The 20,128-nt window shown below is 45.3% G+C and overlaps 10 protein-coding genes across 10 annotated transcripts; 3 read left to right on the top strand and 7 right to left on the bottom strand.

The window, feature by feature from the left end:
* Positions 1-254: 254 nt before the first annotated feature.
* Positions 255-1,085, bottom strand: BJ212DRAFT_1303889 (uncharacterized protein; the record flags this gene model as incomplete). Its single annotated transcript, XM_041333506.1, has 4 exons — positions 255-334; positions 387-631; positions 685-982; positions 1,046-1,085. The coding sequence occupies 4 exons, from the start codon at positions 1,083-1,085 to the stop codon at positions 255-257; spliced, it is 663 nt and encodes a 220-aa protein (XP_041187465.1).
* Positions 1,086-6,522: 5,437 nt separating this feature from the next.
* Positions 6,523-6,771, bottom strand: BJ212DRAFT_1237263 (uncharacterized protein; the record flags this gene model as incomplete). Its single annotated transcript, XM_041329549.1, has 1 exon — positions 6,523-6,771. A coding segment is annotated over one exon (249 nt), but the record flags the coding sequence as incomplete, so codon positions are not given.
* Positions 6,772-7,444: 673 nt separating this feature from the next.
* BJ212DRAFT_1283179 (uncharacterized protein) lies at positions 7,445-7,840 on the bottom strand (the record flags this gene model as incomplete). The annotated part of the gene is made up of 1 exon (XM_041331741.1): positions 7,445-7,840. One exon carries the CDS (start codon positions 7,838-7,840, stop codon positions 7,445-7,447), a length of 396 nt encoding a protein of 131 aa, XP_041187463.1.
* Positions 7,841-8,628: 788 nt separating this feature from the next.
* On the bottom strand, positions 8,629-9,135 carry BJ212DRAFT_1486166 (uncharacterized protein; the record flags this gene model as incomplete). The annotated part of the gene is made up of 2 exons (XM_041341084.1): positions 8,629-8,841; positions 8,899-9,135. 2 exons carry the CDS (start codon positions 9,133-9,135, stop codon positions 8,629-8,631), a joined length of 450 nt encoding a protein of 149 aa, XP_041187462.1.
* A 394-nt stretch (positions 9,136-9,529) lies between these two features.
* On the top strand, positions 9,530-10,324 carry BJ212DRAFT_1303887 (uncharacterized protein; the record flags this gene model as incomplete). The annotated part of the gene is made up of 4 exons (XM_041333505.1): positions 9,530-9,609; positions 9,665-9,858; positions 9,885-10,037; positions 10,185-10,324. 4 exons carry the CDS (start codon positions 9,530-9,532, stop codon positions 10,322-10,324), a joined length of 567 nt encoding a protein of 188 aa, XP_041187461.1.
* An 836-nt stretch (positions 10,325-11,160) lies between these two features.
* BJ212DRAFT_1303886 (uncharacterized protein) lies at positions 11,161-11,796 on the bottom strand (the record flags this gene model as incomplete). The annotated part of the gene is made up of 4 exons (XM_041333504.1): positions 11,161-11,390; positions 11,425-11,619; positions 11,673-11,713; positions 11,777-11,796. The coding sequence occupies 4 exons, from the start codon at positions 11,794-11,796 to the stop codon at positions 11,161-11,163; spliced, it is 486 nt and encodes a 161-aa protein (XP_041187460.1).
* Positions 11,797-11,954: 158 nt separating this feature from the next.
* Positions 11,955-12,170, top strand: BJ212DRAFT_1283203 (uncharacterized protein; the record flags this gene model as incomplete). Its single annotated transcript, XM_041331742.1, has 1 exon — positions 11,955-12,170. A coding segment is annotated over one exon (216 nt), but the record flags the coding sequence as incomplete, so codon positions are not given.
* A 313-nt stretch (positions 12,171-12,483) lies between these two features.
* BJ212DRAFT_1486164 (kinase-like domain-containing protein) lies at positions 12,484-13,922 on the bottom strand (the record flags this gene model as incomplete). The annotated part of the gene is made up of 9 exons (XM_041341083.1): positions 12,484-12,708; positions 12,761-12,970; positions 13,020-13,057; positions 13,109-13,139; positions 13,190-13,375; positions 13,430-13,492; positions 13,540-13,657; positions 13,709-13,824; positions 13,881-13,922. 9 exons carry the CDS (start codon positions 13,920-13,922, stop codon positions 12,484-12,486), a joined length of 1,029 nt encoding a protein of 342 aa, XP_041187458.1.
* Positions 13,923-15,585: 1,663 nt separating this feature from the next.
* On the bottom strand, positions 15,586-16,987 carry BJ212DRAFT_1580662 (kinase-like domain-containing protein; the record flags this gene model as incomplete). The annotated part of the gene is made up of 8 exons (XM_041342285.1): positions 15,586-15,822; positions 15,874-16,083; positions 16,136-16,173; positions 16,225-16,255; positions 16,309-16,494; positions 16,549-16,611; positions 16,645-16,774; positions 16,863-16,987. 8 exons carry the CDS (start codon positions 16,985-16,987, stop codon positions 15,586-15,588), a joined length of 1,020 nt encoding a protein of 339 aa, XP_041187457.1.
* A 2,164-nt stretch (positions 16,988-19,151) lies between these two features.
* On the top strand, positions 19,152-19,685 carry BJ212DRAFT_1390586 (uncharacterized protein). Its single transcript, XM_041336997.1, has 3 exons — positions 19,152-19,311; positions 19,369-19,516; positions 19,570-19,685. Exons 2-3 carry the CDS (start codon positions 19,418-19,420, stop codon positions 19,660-19,662), a joined length of 192 nt encoding a protein of 63 aa, XP_041187456.1. The 5' UTR covers positions 19,152-19,311; positions 19,369-19,417; the 3' UTR covers positions 19,663-19,685.
* The last annotated feature ends 443 nt before the right edge of the window (positions 19,686-20,128 follow it).

Genomic DNA, 20,128 nt, shown 5'->3' with positions numbered 1-20,128 from the left:
TGCAGAAGCTCCCTCAAACTGTACATCATGTCGTGAGGTTGCAGGGGCATTGGGAGAATGGGAAGTGATGAGTTGTCATCCATTGGCAACAGTAATACATCAGCGCCAGAGAAGGAATGAAAGGTGTCATTGCCTTGTGAGATAGAAAGAAACTCTGAAGCAAGCAGCAGGTTGGATCTGGCAGTTGAGACTGCAATATTTGAAGGGACAGGTATTGATGTATTAGAAGCTACAATGTTGGGGGTGGAGGAGGGTCAAGGAGTGATAGCCAGAGTAGATGACATAGTAGAACCAGGCAGCAAGTCCTTTCCTCTCAACAGTGTGGCTGCCTCAGCTGTTGAAAGACATGTTAGTACTATGTATTGTTGCACTGAGCTCTAGCTTACAAAAGACACATTCAATAAACTGTGTGTAAGGCACCATAACATTCTGTGAAAAATGTGGGTAGGCCTGACTGAACCAATTGCCCAGTTTTGTTGTTCCAACATGGAAGCTACTAACATCGAGCACCCTGCCCATATCAGGATGTGGCCCACCCATGAGAACTGTAAATACCCAATCTGTCATCTCATGTAACTCCTTGAAGAATTGTGTTAGGATTGTCGCGATTTTGGATATATATCTAAGTGCGCTATATGTAAGAGAACACAGTTTACAGAAACAATTACAAAGAAGGTGACTCACACATCCTTATTAATATCATGACACTGGTTCTTCACTGCCTCTATTTCTGCACACTTTGTCTCTTTCATTGTTTCAACAGCAGCAAGCACCTCTGCCTTCACTTCTTCAGACTTATTGTTGAAGGCCTGTTTAATGTGCTGCTTGACAATATTGAGAGTGGTCTTCTTGGCTGGCCCAGTGGATGGTACGTTTTTCAGTTCTTCCTGCTCTTTTTTGACAGCATCCTTGATTTTTCCGTAGTGCATTTTCAAGTACATCTCCCACAGTTTCAAAATGTGAGAAGTTTTTGGCTTTGAGCCTGTCATGACACGTGTCATCATCTGGTTGACTGTGGTAGTATGCTGTGCATTGGCCCACTGACCTGCTTTTGAACCACCCAAATCATTATGGAACTTCTGCATAAGGTGCTGTTAACATGTTTTTGTTTTTTTTGAATCCAATTTCTGTCCTTTGCAGAGAAGTACTCTATGTAGGACATTACAGTCTAGTCTAGGGGACGTCCAGTGTCCCAATTGCATCTTGGGTGTCCAAATGCCCTGCTGTGAGGTGTACCTCCAGCAGTCCACTGTTCCCGCTGGCCATTTTAGATGGGCCACCCAGTTGATGAGATGACTCTATGTATACGTGTGTTTATATGTATATCTATCTTGACATTTATTGAATGTGTACTCAGTCACATATAGCGATCAGGTACAGGAATTGGTGGGTGGGTAGATGAGGGTTTGGATGAATGGTCAGATGAACAATAATGACCATTACAGGGACGTTTGATATGCACCCCATGAGGGGATTCCATGTAGGCAAGTAGAGATTGTACATTTTTGAGTGACTAGGGGGGAGGAGAGACGATTGATGTTACAGGTGATATGTTCATGCATTTGATACAGTGTTCAGGAGTTATGTTCATGATTATACTATCTAGGGGAAGGAAATGTTGTGTCAGTCTGGGGGCTTGCGAGGAAGCAGGATTTCACCAAATGTCTGTTTGAGGTGTCCTGTTGCATTGATGAAGCGAGTGAGGTGAGGGGTTGCCTCCAGATCTGAGAGAAGGAAAGGGAGTGATGAAGCTCTCCATCCTAGTGCTAGTGTGAGGACATGTCATTCTCTATGATAATGAGTGCAGTCAAGCAGGTAATGAGGGACTGTTTCATCTTTTTCTGGGCAGTGTGAGCAGTGTGGTGATGGGTGCTTTCTGATGTGATGGAGATGATGGTTGAGGGGGATATGATGGGTTCTGAGCACCATATAGATGCTGGTGAGTTGCTTGGGGAAATCTGCTGTGAATTTGACGAATGAGCACTGCAGGATTTTGGGGTCTATGTGGTTGATATGGTTATAGCGGGGTGACTTGCACCATATCCTACCCCACCTACAATGTGTGGCCTGGTGGTGAGCTGCTTTGAGTGTGGATATACTGAGGGGGAGGGTGTTGTAACATAGGTAGTCTGGGAGTTTCTCACTAGGACTGGTGTGCTGGTGTCCTTCAGCTGCTTTATTTGCCTGCTTGTCAGCTTCTTCATTACCATGAATGTCAACATGTCCTGGTACCCAGTGGATGGTTACTTTGAAGTCATCATGGTCTTTGGCAATTTCTTTCATCTTGCTGCGAAAGCGATCTATTAAGTACATGCCCAGGTTCGATTGGAAACCCTCACCAGATTGGATGGTTACCTGGTTGTCGACACAGATCGATATTGGGAATGTAAGGTCTTCCTCCATTGCTGTAAGCTCTGCTGCTAATGTCAGTCCAACTGCCTCTGCTTCATAGACTGTGTGCTCTTCCTCCTTTCCTAGGTGGAAGTGCAGGGTACCTTGGCATTTCCCTGCGTGAAATAGAATCGCTGCTGCTCCTATCTGTCCTTGATGTCCTGACCCATCACTGTAGACTTGAATGTTGTCCATTATCTGGGCATGCTTTTCAATGGTGGCTTGTTTGGATGGTTCAATATGGGTCTTGAAGGGGTTGCAACTGGTGGGTGATCTGTGGGCCGGGGTGAGGGTCTCAATCTCATGGGGGTCTATTTTGAATTGGTGAGTAAGGCGATGGAGAGATGTGCGATGGGAGTTAATGAAGTGCCTGGCTGTATGTCTTACAGGGTCGAAAAGTGGGTGCATGTTTGGGTGGGCAGCTATATGGATGATGGCTCAGTGACAGGTGTTTTGAAGGAGGAGAGGGATGGGTAGGAGGTTGGCATGTACTTCTAGCAGGTCAGTGGCCATGGTTCTCATTGCTCTGGTAATTGAGAGAGCTGCTGTTTGTTGGACAGAGGTAAGGTGTTTGGCTACCCCGATTGATCCCTGCTGGAGGGAGTCCAAGCTGTCACAGAAGGTGGGAGTGAACCAGAGATCAGCCACATATAGCATCTTTGGTACTGCTACTGCCTGGTAAAGTTGGCACATTAGGTGTAGTGGTATTCCTTTGGCAGATGAAGAAAGACAATGTAGCTGGCATATGTATACCATTCCTTTGGCTATGGCATTGTCCACTTGTGCATTCCAGCGTGACTCTTGGTCAACTATAACTCCCAGGAATTGATGTGTAGATGTGGGTCAGATGATGGCACCCTGAATGTGCATATTGGGTCAGTTCTTCTGACAGTTCAACAAGAAATCTATTAAGGCAAATTTATTAGTTTCAAACTTAGAATTATGATTTCTAGACCACTCATAGCCTCCTTCTTGACGTTCCAGCATATCTGCTAGGATTGTGTGTGTCATTTCAAAGTCTTTGCCAATTGCGATGAATGCCATGTCATCTACAAAAGCCAGCATTAATTCCTTGAGTGCTTCATTACCTCTATGTTGTTTGGTGATTTCTACTAAGTCTGAGCTATATATTATGTACAATATCATTGAAAGCAGGTCACCTTGGCCGATTCCATTGTTGATTTGGATCCATTCAGAGGTGAAACTGTCAAACCTCAGTTGAGTCTGTCTGTTCATTAGCACCCGTTCTGTAAAGTCAACTAGTTCACCTGGGATGTGATGGCTTCACATGTTGTGAATGAGGCATTTAGTAACCGCATTAGGGAATGCTCCTTCTATATCCAAAAACAGTGCTGACACGACCTTGCCTGTTCTCCAGGCATTCTTGACCATTTCTTCTAGGAGGTGTAGAGAGTCTGTTGTCAAATGTCCAGGGCAACCGCCAAAGTGGGTATTGGGGAGTAGTTGGTACCATTCTAGCATGTAGGTGAGGTGGTCTGCTACAACTGCTGTTAGTAACTTTCCCATGGTATTGAGCAAGGCTATTGGATGGTAGGCTTTGGGTATCGAGTAGTCTGGCTTCCCTGGCTTATGTAGGACTACTGTTGTGAAGCTTTTCCATGGAGTGAAGTATGTTTGATGGGAGAAGACAGTGTTGAAGAGGTGCTTGAAGTAGGGGACGAGGAGGTCTGTGCATTGTTTGTAGACTATGTTGCATATACCATCTGGGCCTGGTGCCTTGAATCCACTGAGCTTGAGGATGGTGCATTTGATCTCAGATTGGCTGAAGGGGGTGTGTCGTTCCACTGGGTTGGGGTATATTACATTGGGTGGGATGGAGTTAGTAGTAGGAGGTGGGGGAAAGAATGATTCAGTGATAACTATACTTTTCTCTTGGTTGGTATTGGCCTCTAGGAACGATCCATCGGGACACTTGATTTTGAGGGTTGGGATCCTTGTTTTTCCTCCATCCTTTGGTTCTGATGAAATATACTTATTAGTGGTCCATACATCATTACCTTCAATGTCTTCCAGCCATCCAATCCAGTGCTGCTTTTTTGTCTTCTTGATCTCCATAGTGTACCAATTCTTAGTGATCTTGAGTTCTTCATGGCAGGTGTGGGTCAGGATGCCTCTCATTTGGTAGGATAACTTGCTGAGTTCATTAACCTGTCTATGGAGCTTGGTCAGTTCCTGAGTCCACCAACGCTTGGAGTGGGGGCATGGTTTGGAGAGAGGGATTTTAGCATTGATGGTGTTGCTGATGGCTTGAGTGAGGCGTGTGGCTGCTTGCTGGAATTCATCATCTGATGCCAAGGGTACCGGGGGTGAGGGGCTAGGATTTGTCCAAGGTGTTCTTTAAAGTCATCCCAGTCAACATCACACCAATTCTTGTGGGGTTCTTCATTCAACATTGGTGTTTCAAGTTTGAGTATTGTTAAGAACCATGTTGCTCAAAGGAGAGAGAGACTGACTCAGAGGGACTTGGCCTCAGCTCATACACTGTGCCCCTTACCTGAGTATGTGCCCTTCATTTTGTATGAGGTCCGATGATGGTCCAACAAAGTCTGGAGGACTTCCAGAGGCTGGCTACTCTGCTGGAGAGCGCTAGAGGACTTCTGGAGGAGCACAGGAAACGTCTGGAGGAGCGTGGGAGAGTTCTGGAGGAACACAGGAAGTGCTCAGGAGAGTTCCCACTGCAAGGTAATACTTCTACAGGAAACAGGATGGAAGGATAGGAGGACAGGAGGACAGGAGGACAGGAGGACAGGAGGACAGGAGGACAGGAGGACAGGAGGACAGGAGGACAGGAGGATAGGATGTCCGAGAGTTAGGAGGATGGAACGTCTGAAGGTACGGAGGGCGGAACGTCCGAAGGACAGGATGCCTGGAGGTATGAGGGACAGGTGGTCTGGAGGTCCAGAAGGAATAGGGGCTACATCGGACAAAGTCCAATGTAGAAGCAAACAGAGGTAGACTACCCTAAGGTAGAGTTGGAGAGACAGGGATTGGACCTAAGTCCAGAAAGAGGGTAAGTGCCGGAAAGGCGGAGCTCTGGCCTAGGGAACCAATCCCTAGGCCTGATGGGTAGGACAGACTTAGGTGGACCAAAGTCCAAGAGAGGATTGGGCAAGTCTAAGTTGATATTCAAACTAGGGAACTACAGGAGTATCTACAGGGGTTATATACTGAACAATATCTGAGGGGATCAGTAAGCAAAGGAGCAAGGCTATGTACAAGCATGTGGAAACACATTAGTAAGTAAGACAGAACATAAGTAAATGAACTTGGAGATGAAGACTCGTACAAGGATCAATAAGCACAACAGAAGAAGAGGTAACCGAAAGCCAGAAAGCAGAGAATGCCTAAATGGGGATAGGCGCAGGATATCGGACAGAGGGTGGGAATAGGTCCGGAGATCTGGGGATCTGGAAGACAAGGTGGATACAGGACCGGAATACAAGAAGGTGGATATAGTTCCGGAATCTGAGACGAGGTGAAGTCTGGATGTCTTGCTGGATGAAGTGTGCATAGGGTGGACAGGATAGGGTTGTACGGATCAGGCTAGCAGTGAGGATCCGATGGTCCAGAGCTCAGGGGTAAATCTGGAGCATAGTCGATCCTGCTGAGGTGTGGAGCACAGCAGAAGGGGATCTTGGAATGAGCTGGATATGATGTGGGATCCAGATGTAGGCTCGGAAGGCGTGGGAATATGATGGAACATGGGTCCGGATTGTGGGATATGACAAGTATCAACTGAATAGGGATGTGGTAAGTTTTTGGTCCTTGTTGACTGGGATCGGTGTTGCAAGAGATGACTGCATCTAGGAGGTGTTCAGTTCCCAGAATGTTGTCGGGTCATGTCCAGTTGCCAGTGGCCATGGATTGAAGGGTGGGTATTCTGCATGGGAGCAGCTGGATCAGACTGTAGTTGGCTATCAGGTCAATGAGCAGATTTGCTGCTGCATAGTTGAAGAGGTGGTGGTTGCAGGTTGCTTCCCATAGCAGGTGATGACAATTGAAATCGCCCATCCAGATCATATGGTTGTTCTCACTTGATATGATATCTCCAAGGTTGAGTTCTAGAAAGGAATCAAGAGCAGTTAGTGTGTCTTGTGATATACAGTCATTATAAATGTTAAAAATGGTACATTGATTGAACAGTTCAGAGATTTGAGTTATTACGACATCTGAGGAAGGGAATGAGATCTGTTTCCAAGAGTTAGTATTTACTGAGGTGTTGATTAGGGTGATGGCCCATGAACATATTTGGGGGTGGGAGTAGTGCCAAGATGGGTATAGAACATGCCAGTGGTGGTTGGCGCACGTATTATGCAGAAAATTAATATGAGGTTCTTGTATTACCATAGTGTCCCAGTCTGTGGCATAGCAATTGTTGAGAAGAGAGGTTTGGGCTACCATTGATGCATTGAGATTCTGTTGCCATATGTGGAGCCTGACGTTAGATTCGTTAGTTTGTTCAGACATGATCAGATGGAGAGGGTGAGTTGCTGCCTAATGGTTCGGGGCCCCCAGGTTGAGTTGACAGTCCCACGATGAGGGAGTGGATGCTGGGGTCTTGGGGATGTTGAGGAGATGTGTATCTGCGAGACAGTTGATGCGAGAAGTCTAGTTGTGCTTGGTGGAGCTGAACTGGGCTGGAGTTGTGGGATTGTTGTGGGGGTGAGCATGGTGAGATAGATTGACCTGTAGCATTGGGTGGCTGGATGGTGTGAGTCCAGGCATTCTCAGTGGGGAAGTAGGGCATGCGATTTTCCAGATACTTCTCATTGATCTCTCTGCAGCATCTGGAGAACTCCAGGCAGGAATGGCTCCAGCTCGTGTGTTGCTGACTTCTACAGTTGATGCATCGTGTCATACGGAAAGAGTTGCAGGCTGAGGTGTGGTGCTAGTCACCACAGGTACCGCAAACATCATGTTCAGCATTGCAGTTCTTGGCAATGTGGTTGAAGCATTGGCATTTGGTGCAGCAGGTGGGCTCTTTCCTGTCTTTTTGGACTTCAATCCTCTCATTGGCTATGCAGATGCCATCCTATAGAATGTCATTCACTGTTTGTACATCAGTAACTTGGAGGAGTGTGAATGCTTTCCTTTGTTCTGTGTTACATCTTGCTGGGGGCTTGATCCATCTAATTGCTGTCAGTGATAAGGGCTGAAGGTAGTTCTCTTGCTCGATTTGTCTTAGGAAGTCATCTTGTTCAATCTGTGTGCTAATGGGTAAGAATTCCAGTACTATCTGATAGAAATGTTTGTGGAATGATACAGTTGATTCCATATTACTCTCAAGTGCTGCTTTACCATTGGGACTACTCAACCAAGCAGCTAATGATTCTGTTTTGAGTTCCACTACAATACCTCCATTGCATAGGGTCCTGACAGATTTGATGGTACCTGGTGGGGTGGTGTCATCCCTTGCCTTGGCCAACATCTCTTTGAGTTTGCTCGCTATGGTGTAGTTAGAGGTATTCGGTGGGAAGAGCATCTCGCCTGGTGATGGGTCTAATAGTATCTCATGTGCTCTGATGGCTGCTCTTCCTACAGCCTTGTCCACTGTTGGTGGCAGGTGGGCGGCCACTACTGTGCTGTAGGTGGGTTGGGATGTTGTGATTTGCTGGGAGGATGTATCTGAGATCTTGGTGAACAGAGAGTCGATCTTGGTCTGCATAGTATCTAGGGAAGGGGTCAGCAATTGCATGGTAATCTGGCAATTTTTGATGGAAGAGTATAAGGCATCCACTGCCTCTTCAATTCGGTCTGCTGCAGTTTTGATGTTATCTTCCTTCTTGTCTCTCTCTTGGCTGATTGTGGCATGTAGAGTCTTGGCTTCCTCTAGTGATTCCGCTAGGGCTTGAGGTGCTGTGTGAATGAGTGCCACTTGTGGAGAGATGGCTGCTACTACGTGATCCACTAGACGCAAGGAAAGGGAGTCCAAGATTTGCTTAGTTGCAGTGTCCGAGATTTGTTGAGCTGCTATTTCTGTGATTTGCTTGCCTGCAGATTCCACTAGTTCACAGGCAGCATGGTCCTTCAGAATGAAAGCTACTGCATGGATGGCTGAAGTTACTGCTACAGGTGTCATGCTGGACATTTGTGTGATCTGAAAAAGAACTGAAATGATGTGAGTTAATGTAAACTGTTGATCAATGTGGCAAAGAAGTTTGGAAGTGAGGAATGTTTTTCCACTCTCAATATCCTTGACCTTGTTGGGCAGTGCTTCTATTGTGTCTTGCGTGGTTGGGGTTCTGGTTGTTTTGCGGGTATTGAGTCTGTAGGTTGGAGAGGTTGTTCTGGAGGAAGGTGAGGTGCTTGCACCCATGCTGACGCTCCTGCATCCACCAGGCATCTGGGAGGGTTAGTATTGAGAGTGTCCAGTAGAGGTGTTTGTTTTCTGTTTGGAGGCTGATGATTCAGAGTGCACATAGACGCCATCTGTTAACATGTTGTTAGTCGAGCACCACATGTAATATTAGGTAAGTCTATATGTACCTGTTGACGCAATGTCCACACAGTTGCTACTTCAGCAGACTGTTCATCAGTTAAGTTGACATCAAGTGGTATGTCTTTGAAGACAACAGCACGCTCTGGGAACTTGGTTTCCCATGCCTCAAAAAACAGACTCCAGAAAGACTGGTAATTTTTGTTTACTTTGCACTCTAAAAATTGATCATGGTATGTTTCCATGAACTCAATCTGCTCAGCTGAATATATAGTTGGTGGTGCCATTGGTGAGATTATTTGTTAGAGTAGAACTTTTTGTTGTAAGTATACAAGTGATGTAAAATGAAATTTTCAATGAGCATATGATTGGGAACCACATGAATGGTTTTGGTCTGACCACAAGATGAGGGACTAATTCAGTGGTTATGGTGGTAGGATCTTTACATATCTTCATTGATTGACTCAAATGTGTTGACATTCATAATTAATACATACACTGATTGACATTACTCCCTACAAAACAGGAATCTTTAGTTGAACTGAATACTAGCCTCACAAGTATTGTGAGATTCATATATGAGTTTTGGTCCTACCATTGGACTCTGAGTTGTGGTTTCGAAGGTTTCTTGCTTCTTTTTCAACCAAGACCACCACCACTACTATCAAGTCTCTAGTCAACATGCCCCATCCAATTATTCATAAAACACTGGAGGCCAAATTAGCAGCTGCACGTGAAGAGCATAGTTGCTATTATGCTAGGTATGTCATACATTAATTAAATGATCCCAGCAGTTCCTGACTGATTACAGTGAAGAAACAGAGACAGGATTTTAAAGAACTGGAGAGAGCTTTGTAGCTCTAACAGCAAGGAATCACGGGCAGCTAGAAAGTTCTCAAGAGACATATCAAAGGCTGTTGAAAAAGCCTTGTGTTGTGGTGATAAAGATGAGTCTGAGTCTGACACAGGCAGTAAGGAATCCGATTCCCAGGACTCAGATGATGACAAAAGTAAACCATATGTTCTTTAATTATAGATAGTCTAAATTTTAAAATGAAATTAAACATATCCAACAGATACGACCTTCCGGAATGCTTATGCATCATCAAAGAAATCAAGGATGAAATGTTGGTGAAGATCAACAACTCCTGCAACTTTGCCCATGGCATCTTATGTGCCTATGTCAAGAGTATGCTGGATGACTCCTTAACCAAAGCCAATATCTCCATCATTGAAACACCCATGGCTGATGTCCAAAAACTACTCAATCACACTATTCCCATGCAAGACCAGATACTTAATTTTTGTGGAGTCTCACCTGAATGACATGCCACAGACACTGTCAGCTGTTTCTTGAGGACTGTTCTTGTGTATCTAGAGGACATCCAATATCTTGCACTTTATGGTGGAGCTCCTGATCTCACACTTGCTCACTCTATGGGGGAGTTAATGTACCAGAAAGGCATCAAGGTTTGACCTTGATTGGAGTATCTGCCGCAAGTCCACAAGTTCAATTTATGTCATGTAGTATCAAAAGTACTCACCTTGTTATCTTAGTTAACACATCATCCATTGGGCTGGTACTATGATCATTATTATTAAAAATGTGGTAAACAATGTACATGGCATACAAGTAGTGATACAACAGTCAACAGTCACATGTCATGTCTGCTTCTGCACATCATGTGCATAAACAGTCAAACAAGACATATTACCTCAGTTTGCTGAAACTCATCTTATCATCTAGCATGCCTTCTCAAGCAAGCTATTTGGGTTGGAACTTACAATGATGGTGTGTTGTCAGCTTACTGGAATCAGTACTGCTGATGTGCATTCAAAGTATGATATGAAGTGAGTGTGTGATCTATTCAAAGTCAAGGAAGCCTTACATGTAACTTTCAGAATGATTCGCCATGTTGACAATTTTGGGCGGCCATTGTACCCTACCATGATGTGCACTGCTAAGAAACCAAAGCTACAATTTGAGCAGTTTATTCAACCATCCCTCACATCAATGCCAGCAGTCCAACAAATACAGAAATATGCATTCACTAATGGGCAAACTACTCAACAAACAGTTTGTGTTTCACTCACTGGCAGCAACACTACAATTGAAAGTGAGCTATCTGCTGGTTCACTATGTGCACCACACACCATTCAGGATTGGTTGGGCCATGATGACTGGGATGAAGTGTCTCCGTGTTGTGATCCTGTGGTCATCATGGATGATGTTCTCCCAGATAAGTGCAAATGGCATGCTGCAGTAAGTGATGTGTAGGAATTTGAATGATCTATAGTGTGCTCACAAATTTTCATAGGATAATCCGCTCCTTGTCTGGCTCCCAGAATGTCAATCCTTCCTTGATGAGACCATCTCCTTGGAGGGCCGTAGTCATGAAGCCCAGTGAATGCACTGCCACTGTGGCAGTGATGGACTCAAGTACCACTGTAGGGACTGCTTTGGGATGGAGATGTTCTGCCATTATTGCATTGTTGACTGCCATAAATGCAACCCATTGCATATGATTGAGGTATGTGTTGCCTAGATATAACAATATGTATGATACTAAAACTACACAGGAGTGGAACAGCTCTTTTTTTCAATGCATCAAACTCAAGACACTTGGTTTGTGCATACAATTGGGCCATGCGCCCAGTGCCTGCTGTTACAACCCACATCCCTTGATGGCCAATGACTTTGTCGTCATTGACATTAATGGAATCCATGAAGTTGGATTGGACTTTTGTGGCTGTGAGACTGTGCAAGTGCACTACAAACAGTTGTTATGAGCATGATGGTATCCAGCGACTACAACAGACCCACAAACAGCTGCCACATTTAATGTGCTGGAGCACTTCCACTTTCTATCATATGAGTCCAAGATTTCTGCCTATGAATTTTTTCATAGCTTGGCCAGGCGCACTGACAATATTGGATTGTCACCCATCAGGGTAAGTCTCAGATTCAAATACTAACATGACAGTACTCAAACTTGGGTCATAGCCAGGGACCTAACAGTGGTCCAAGGGTCCTGTGATTGGTCCACAGGTCCACAGGTCCTGAGACTCCAACCCATACCCATACCCCTGCTGATCCCTAGATGAGACGGGCTTGTGGATGGTAGAGCCATCTTCTATTGATAACAATGTGCACTTTGCAGTGATTCATGTTGACTCTATTTTTCGATCTGCCCATCTTATTCCTGTTTATGGTACTGAACTACTCCCTACAGTCATTAAATCCCACCATGTCCTTGATATATTCACCCTCTTTTATGTAAATAAATATGCTGACCATCACACTTTCGAGATAGCTTGTTAATGTTCTCTAACACGACTCGCTTTTTTTGTTATTGCTTACTTTTACATATTGCTTCGCTTTTTCACTTATTTGTCTCTTTTACATATTCAATGGCACGAAGTTCTCAATTCCAAAAAATAAGTGTGAAAAAGTGAGCACGAGTAGCTGGTCACTTATTTAAGTGCTAAAAAAGCTAGAAAAGTGAACTCGTGATTTCCTGATGCATACGACACAAAGAAGTGAGGGTATACGTGGAGCAACATGATATATAGTAATAGGAGACAACCGGAGTTAACATAAAGACGAGAAAGAGGATCGCGTCAGAACTAAGACCTTATACAGACGAAGTATCATTCGACAGTGCTTCTTGAAGGTAATCTATTGCCTCTGCTACTGACGGACGATCATCCCTTGCCGTTGACCAGCACCGCCGCATGAAATTCAGGTGATTAGGTTGGATCTCGATGGAAGAGTCGATAGGCTCTCCTTGGTTGAACTTAGCAGAAATAACGTGTAATGGCGACTTCAGCCACCAGTAAGGCTGTTTCCCATATAGGACCTGCACGCGGGCGATATTAGTGTCACTAGCAAGCCAACGACAGACTACGAACCTGAAGCATGATACCGCCGAGAGCGTATATGTCGCTGGATTTCGTTGCGCATTGTATGGGTTGATCTTCCGGAAGATCAAGGAGCTCTGGAGCGACCCAACGTATTGCACCGGTGTGGTAGGAAAATGTAGGGTTTGATTGTACCATGATATTGGAGATACCGAAATCTGCAAGACGAGGGGATCCATCGGCAGCAACCAGAACATTATTCTACAATCACCATAAGATGATTCCACTTGCACGACATGTATTGACTTACGTTGGTGAGGTCACCGTGTATCACGTCGCGATCGTGGACTGCAGACAGCATAATTATATCAGTCACTTTATAGTCAATCCGTCACTCACGATACTGGAGCCCCTCGGTGATTTGTTTAAGCTGTGCAAACGTACTGAATTCCTGCACTCGGCTTCATAGATAAAACTCACCAGCCGAAGCCTATCCATCATCGAGAGGGTCTCATGTGCGTGATTAAGGTAAGAGTTCAAAGTCCCGTTCGGCATCCAGGGAGAAACTAATGCGCGAAATGGGCCGAATCCCTCTACAGTGCCATACAAGGGCAATACATATTGATGCTCCAGCACGGCCCATATGAGGATCTCGCGGTCAAGATCCTGCGTCTCAAAAGTTAGATATGCGGCCGTCAGACTGGATTTAGGTTAATATACCTTGTTGATTCTAACATATTCACGATCACTCAGGATTGGGAATCGTTGGGATTTGACCGCGACCTGAAGTTACAATCAGGACATGCAGAATAAACAAGTCTATGAAATACCTCATCCGAACTTGCACCGCGGCTCCATATACACTTGTAAACATCTCCGAGACCGTTGGAGGCGGTTGGGTAGTTAGTTGTCTTGTGAATATCACTTGGTTTGATACAGAGAGCACTACTATTGTTCGGTGTTTACAAAGTCCTGTCCTGAGGCAAAGAAATAACATACGTGTCCTCTGCGTCGGAAGTTCTATCGGGAGTGTCGACAATCGAGGTCTGGCTTGCGAGAATATCATCGACCGAAGGCTGAACAGGAGATGCTTGGCCACTTGGTGCACGGCCACCCTGTTAGAGTGAGATGAATGGATGGCTCCACCGCCAAACAATGCCAACAAACGTACAAGACCAAGGAACTGTTGCAAGCGGTTAACGAACATGTCCATTGTTGACAGGAAACTACAATGGGAAATAGTCTTGTTCCTTAGCATTAATGAACTACAGTCTTATATGCAGACAACATTCGTGCGACAACATTGCAAAGTCATCCCTCCGACGATTACGTGGAAAGAGACTGTAGGGTCAAGCTGAAGATGCCACGACTGGTATTAGTCGAAGTAATGCTGTGGGTGAATCAGATCAATAATGAATACTGTCCTTCCACTACAAACGCTCATTTTCAAGTATCTACAGGCGCCGAGCGATAAACCTACTTCTAATGTTGGGCAGACAATGAGACATCTTGAAGCGCGTTGTCAGGGTGTCAGGGATGCGAAGAGCCCTGGCAGCACTGAAAAGGGTAGTAATTGCGCGAGGCAATATTTGCTCTCGGCGGCTTTGTTAGCAGAAGACAAACCTCGTAGCGAAGAGATAGAACTTCGAGAAAGTTCGACTGGCAATATTATAATAGTTCAAACTTCGCCAGGCTACAAAAAATTGTTAACACAAGTCGGTCGTTCAGTGACGGTCAACTTTGAAGACTTCAACCAAATCGAAGAAATTGACAACTTGTACGTCATGAAGCCCTTTCAAACTTGGCTGGGAAAAGTAACTTGATGCGGTCGCACCGAATAGGTCCGTCCCATTTTACCTGCACCAATAGAACTTTCGAACCACTGATCTGTTCATATATTAATGGGACCTGCACAAGGCCTGCAGGGCTCTGACGCTCGCAGGGGGTTTGAAAGAAACGTACCCACATATGACAAGTTCTGAGGTGGGGACACGCCGCAACGGCTTGTGCTGTCGTTCAACCGCCCATCAACGAAATTGGCAACTGGGCCATATTAAAATCTCCCTTTGATCGTGAGGTTTTCATGTAATGTGATTCATCCTCATGCTCCGATATACGGAACAAACTAGGGATGTAATGTGGCCTGGCTTCGATAAACTGCCGTCACAGCCGGTACGGTTGTCTTCATGTCGTGACAGGCGAGGGCAAGGTTTCATAGTTCTGAATCTTGCTTAATTCGATCATTCGGCGTTGATTCTGCCGCTGGACTCATGAACAGGTCAGTCTTCCTTCCGTCTTGATCGATCCTGAATACTTTCCTTCGCAGGTACATTTAAATCACCAATGTCCCTCGCGCTTGAATAACAAGACAACATCTCGTGACTATTGCGTAGAACACGGATTTTCAGCTCATGGGTGGCACGAGTCATCTGCACAGCTAGAAATATATGACAAACCCCGAAGGGTTCGCACGCAGACCGAAATTGAACGTTTGCAGCATGCAGGGCAATGCTAATGGGTGCATACCTTCATCATGATTACCACTCCAAGGGAAGCTTCGGAGTCATTGTCGAACACTGGTTGCTAATACCATGCAGCGAATAGAGAAGGTAACTGGCTGGCGCACAGGGTTCGCCGTGGCAAGAGGTGGCTGAAGAGACGCTTGCCTCTCTCCTTCCCCACGGTGGTCCCGGGAGGCACCGGTTCTTCATTCGAGCAACTAGTCAAAAAAATCAGCCCATCGGTAAATAAATTCATCAACGCGAACGCCAAGTGGTAAATCGAAAGTCGAGGTAAGTAGCTAAGATGCTTATATAATAGGAATAATTATGTATAAAATAATGTAAATGTAATAAAGTCAGATTTAATAATATAGATCAGCTCTCTAATGACGGTTTAACTAGGGCAGTGATATGATCCGATCCTAGAAAGCTCAGAACATCAACAGCAGAAGGGCGACGCCCTGCATCACTCCAGCATTTCTCGATGAAATCCCAGAAAGAATCTGCGTTGTGCGGACTCGGTGGTCTTGTAGGCTTCTTACCCTTGATTATCAGCACAGTAACTTGATGATCGCTTCGCACATCTGCGTAGGGCGGTCGACCTGTCAGAACCTACGGGATCTTGGTCGTAAATCAACGCAACTGCTATGGAATACCTCAAACCTGAAGCATGATGCATCCGAAGGAATAAATATCGCTGGCTGGCTGTGGAGGAGTCGATGGCTCTTCGTTCTCGGCCACCTCGAAGAGCTCTGGCGCAGCCCACCGCACGTTGCTCCTGATGTATGATGTCCCTGAGAGTTCAGAACACATTGTGAGGATTCCGTGGTCTGCTACGTGAGCATTGCGATCCGAATCTATCAGAATGTTGTTCTGACGTTCCAGATCAAAGCTAGAAGGCGGGTATCAGACAACTAGTACGTACGGCAGTAAGGTCACCGTGAACAACGCCCTTCGAGTGGACTGCAATCCTGTTACTCATTGTTTTTACGGACTAATGAAGATTCCACTTACGGTAGCTGATGGCTGTAGCGACTTGTCGCAACTAAGGTTCCAATGAATACCATGATGCACCAGCGTGTCTGAGAAACAACTCACAATCCGGAGCTTTTGTTCGATGGCCAATTCTGTGAAATGGTGTTCAAGATATGTGGTGAGTGAGCCGTTGTGTATCCAGGGGGTGACCATCGCTGGAAGTACCCCAAATTCATAACTGAAACCGAGCAGAGGCAAAAGATTTTCGTGATGCAGTTGCTTCCGTGCATGGAAATCATCCAAGAATCTCTGCGAATCCATGGTTTGTATCACACGCAAGGGGGGTTCCAGCCGAGAACGTACTTGAGTAAGTCTGGCCTTGGAATCGTCGCCTGCAACATCGATCCTGATGGATTTGACTGCTACCTATCATAGATTCAGATTTCTGGGCAGCTATACATGTAGCATGCTTGCCTCTAGGCCTTGACGGTTGGATGGGATGTAGGTGCATTTCCACACATCCCCGAAACTACCGTGCGCTAGTGGATGAGGCGACTCCTTGGATACGAATCCCGTAAGGTCGGGTAGGCTGCATGAAAAATCGCATGAGGAAGTGCGTTGTCACAGGGTACTATGATCATGAACTTGCTGGTTGTCAGGATCTATCTCACTATCACCTGTGGTTACGCTGGACGGGCGGCTTCTCCACAACAACAACTTCCTCCCGGTCTTCTTTAACCAATACGTGCAGTAGGAGAAGAAAGTTGGAATCATTATCATTTAGGTTAGCAGACTCATACATTGTGCTCTTTTAACGAGGCAGGCCTGCCAGTGAGAGCCAGGTGACATGAATCAATGAATCAGTACCTCACTTTTGCAATATTCATTGCCCATTCCAAATCAGTGGAATTCGATCCAACCGGAGTGACGTACTGGTGAATCCGATGATCCGAAGTCGCGTTAGCCCCAAACTTCCGCAACAGCCTTAGTGATCATACCGCGGTACCACAAGGGCTTTCATTCAATATTCTGTAAATTATATAAGAGGTGTGCCGATTATGTATGTACGATGTATGCATGCATATATAATCCGCATGTATCAGCCTAATCATAATATGTATGGTTTTCGCATTACATCAGATAAGCATCAGGGTTTGCTGTGTATATGTACATAGAACTGATCACTAACTGACTTTGGCGATCCGGGCCAGGGAATTCCGCACCCGATCAACCCAATTTACGCTTGATTCCACTCTTACAGCAGCACTATCTGCAACAACAGTCACTTCCTTGCCGCTTGAAACCCGAACCATCTTCTCCGGGCATTCTGCCCTGTCGTGTACAGTAAATGAATCGACTTGTCTTGTAACATGATAGCTTGAACAGGATGTTTCAATTCCCGTTGGGGTGCACGTTATAACCATGGAATTTCACTGTTTTCCATTGGCTGCCACATCACAACGGTGACTACATCATGGGCGCTCGAATGATGCACCGTAGTCCTGTGGAATTTTATTTTGAGGCATGCACGCTGTTAGAACTGCATAAACCTGTGTCATTTCATTCATTTGCAGGTGGAAAAAAGTCGTAGCCAACGACAAGAAACACTGATGCTGAAACACAAAACAAAGCAGAACAACGTTCTGGATTGCGGAACGACAACGATGGTAAGGTACAAGCTAGGGGGAAAAGGTGTCTACAATGTAACGAGCCCTATGTGTATGTAACGGTGGCACTGTTCCTTCCGCCCATGGGCCCATATTAAACTCCTGTCAAACTCCTAACTACACTCATTTGTTTGTTGTTCATACAGTTGTTTGATGTCGCCATCGGCCGAGCATCTTATCACCCGTTCCTTATTGTTTACCGTTGACGTTTCGGTATGTATCCCCCTTAAAAAAGCTACTACGTTGATTGCTTAAATACTGTACTCACTCGTAGTGCTACCTTAGTGTTTTCTGGACCCCAGATATTAAACTTCATCCTGTGAATTCCTGAGAGCATTCCTTTCTTGTGCCGCTGTCTATGTGTAGCTGACAGTTTTCGTGTTGGAGCAAAGAAATCAGATGTATTGATCAGCAATGTCATCTGATTTGTACAAATAGTAACAACGGGCGCGGCGAAGCTACTTGGGCTCAAAACTTGAAACATCGAGAAAGTCCAGGATGAGCCGTGTGGGCGGGCGGGCCACGGCAGCTCACGATCCAGAATCTAATGAGTCGAAAATGATGCGTCGAGTAGATTTACCAACGAATGCAACACATTCTTATTGAATTAAAGACGAGACATTAGCTGCTAAAGAAGGGAGTGGAGGGCGGGCGCGACGGAACGAGAGTGTAGTCGAGCAGAACAAGACTTGCAAGTACGTGATAGTACGAAGCAAGAAAGGTGAGAATTCGGGCTGTGCCGTCACATAGACATTAAATTCTACGTCCGATCTTGTACCTCGAACTTGCGTAGAAATTAAACTTCGAGCTTCGCGCGCTGAATAAGCCATGATCCAGGCTTACAACAGACTATCAAACTTAACTTCAACTCACGTGTTCTCATTGTACAGTCAAATATAGAAAACAGAACTTCACAGGCTGGGTGAAACAACGTTGGGGCTTTGGCATCAAGTATCCGCTTTGATTGATTTTCGCACGACTGAATTAACGTACACCGATTACAGGCGGCGACGTCTGTGCTGATGTTGATGATTCTGGACTACAATCAACTTCCTTAGCCTGAGTTTCATATTTCCTTTGCGTTAAAGTCCACTCAGAAGATAGTGTTCCGAGCATACCACGACTTGACTGGCCGTCTTCGAAACGCATCCTTTATTGAGATTCAGAGAGGCCTGGACTAGGAACGACGAACGAGAACGAAGGCTTTAGATTCAGTGAAACGACTAGAGAACTATATTCGACGAGGAGAGGTCTTTAATAGCATGATTGAGACGGAGAATCAAATGGGAACGTGTATCAGGCGTGTAGTGAAGAGTAATTGCATATGTAAAAGGAAAGGAAGAGTACGTACGAGAGTGACGTCGATAGTTGTATCTTGACATCCTTCGTGCATAAGGCTATATATTTCCATGCCAACCCCTCCTCCGCATTTGTGGACATTATCGTGATTGTTATCAATGTATGGTGTGATATGATATTTTAATATGTTCATCGGTTCACTGATGGATTCTTTCAGAATCGTAAGATGGTTTAATTCCCTACCTTCAATTCATGCCACCAAGGAAATGTGTGGTGGTGAGATGCTTGCTATACCTGAGCAAGGGGGAGTGATGATGCCGACCAAAGCCACCGATGTTTACTTATATGGTTGTATCATGCTTCAGGTGCGTTGTCTCTCATTCGATTTCGATACAGTTACTGTGCTGACCATGAGCAGCTGTTTTGTGGACATGTACCTTACGTGTACACAAGGAGTATTCATTGGAATATATATCTGTCAAACCCGGAGATCGACCTGTGGCCTCGGTGATTGTAGAGTTCTTAGGAGCAGGGCAATAACAAATATGAACGAATTCCACCAGGATGCTGTGTACTCGAAGCGGCATTACGAGGACTGGTCTTGCATGCAGTATGCTGGCACATAGGTACTGCTCCTGCATAAATACGAATCCAGCTGGTGTATCATACGACACCGAGAAGCGAGAGCAATACAAGATTGCTCACCCAGACGGTGACCTAGCCATTGCCGTTTGTACTTTTGGAGCGAATACAACATACTAGCTGATGTTCGCGCTTGCCTCAGTTGTGCCTTTCTCTCGCCACAAAACCTAGTTGTCGACGAATTCAATGACAAAATTTTAGACATTCTACCTGGTGACTACCGTGAAATGACAATGCACTAAATGAAGGCCAAAAACACAAGAGAGTACCAATAAAACCCAACGACCGAAGGTCATCGCTTGTGTAGTAATAGGACACAACCGGAGTTAACATAA

The sequence above is a fragment of the Suillus subaureus genome (genome assembly GCF_016647635.1).
Source record: "Suillus subaureus strain MN1 chromosome Unknown BJ212scaffold_50, whole genome shotgun sequence".
In the NCBI taxonomy this organism is placed as follows: Eukaryota; Fungi; Basidiomycota; class Agaricomycetes; order Boletales; family Suillaceae; genus Suillus; species Suillus subaureus.
This window is presented reverse-complemented; position numbering and strand designations above follow the sequence as displayed.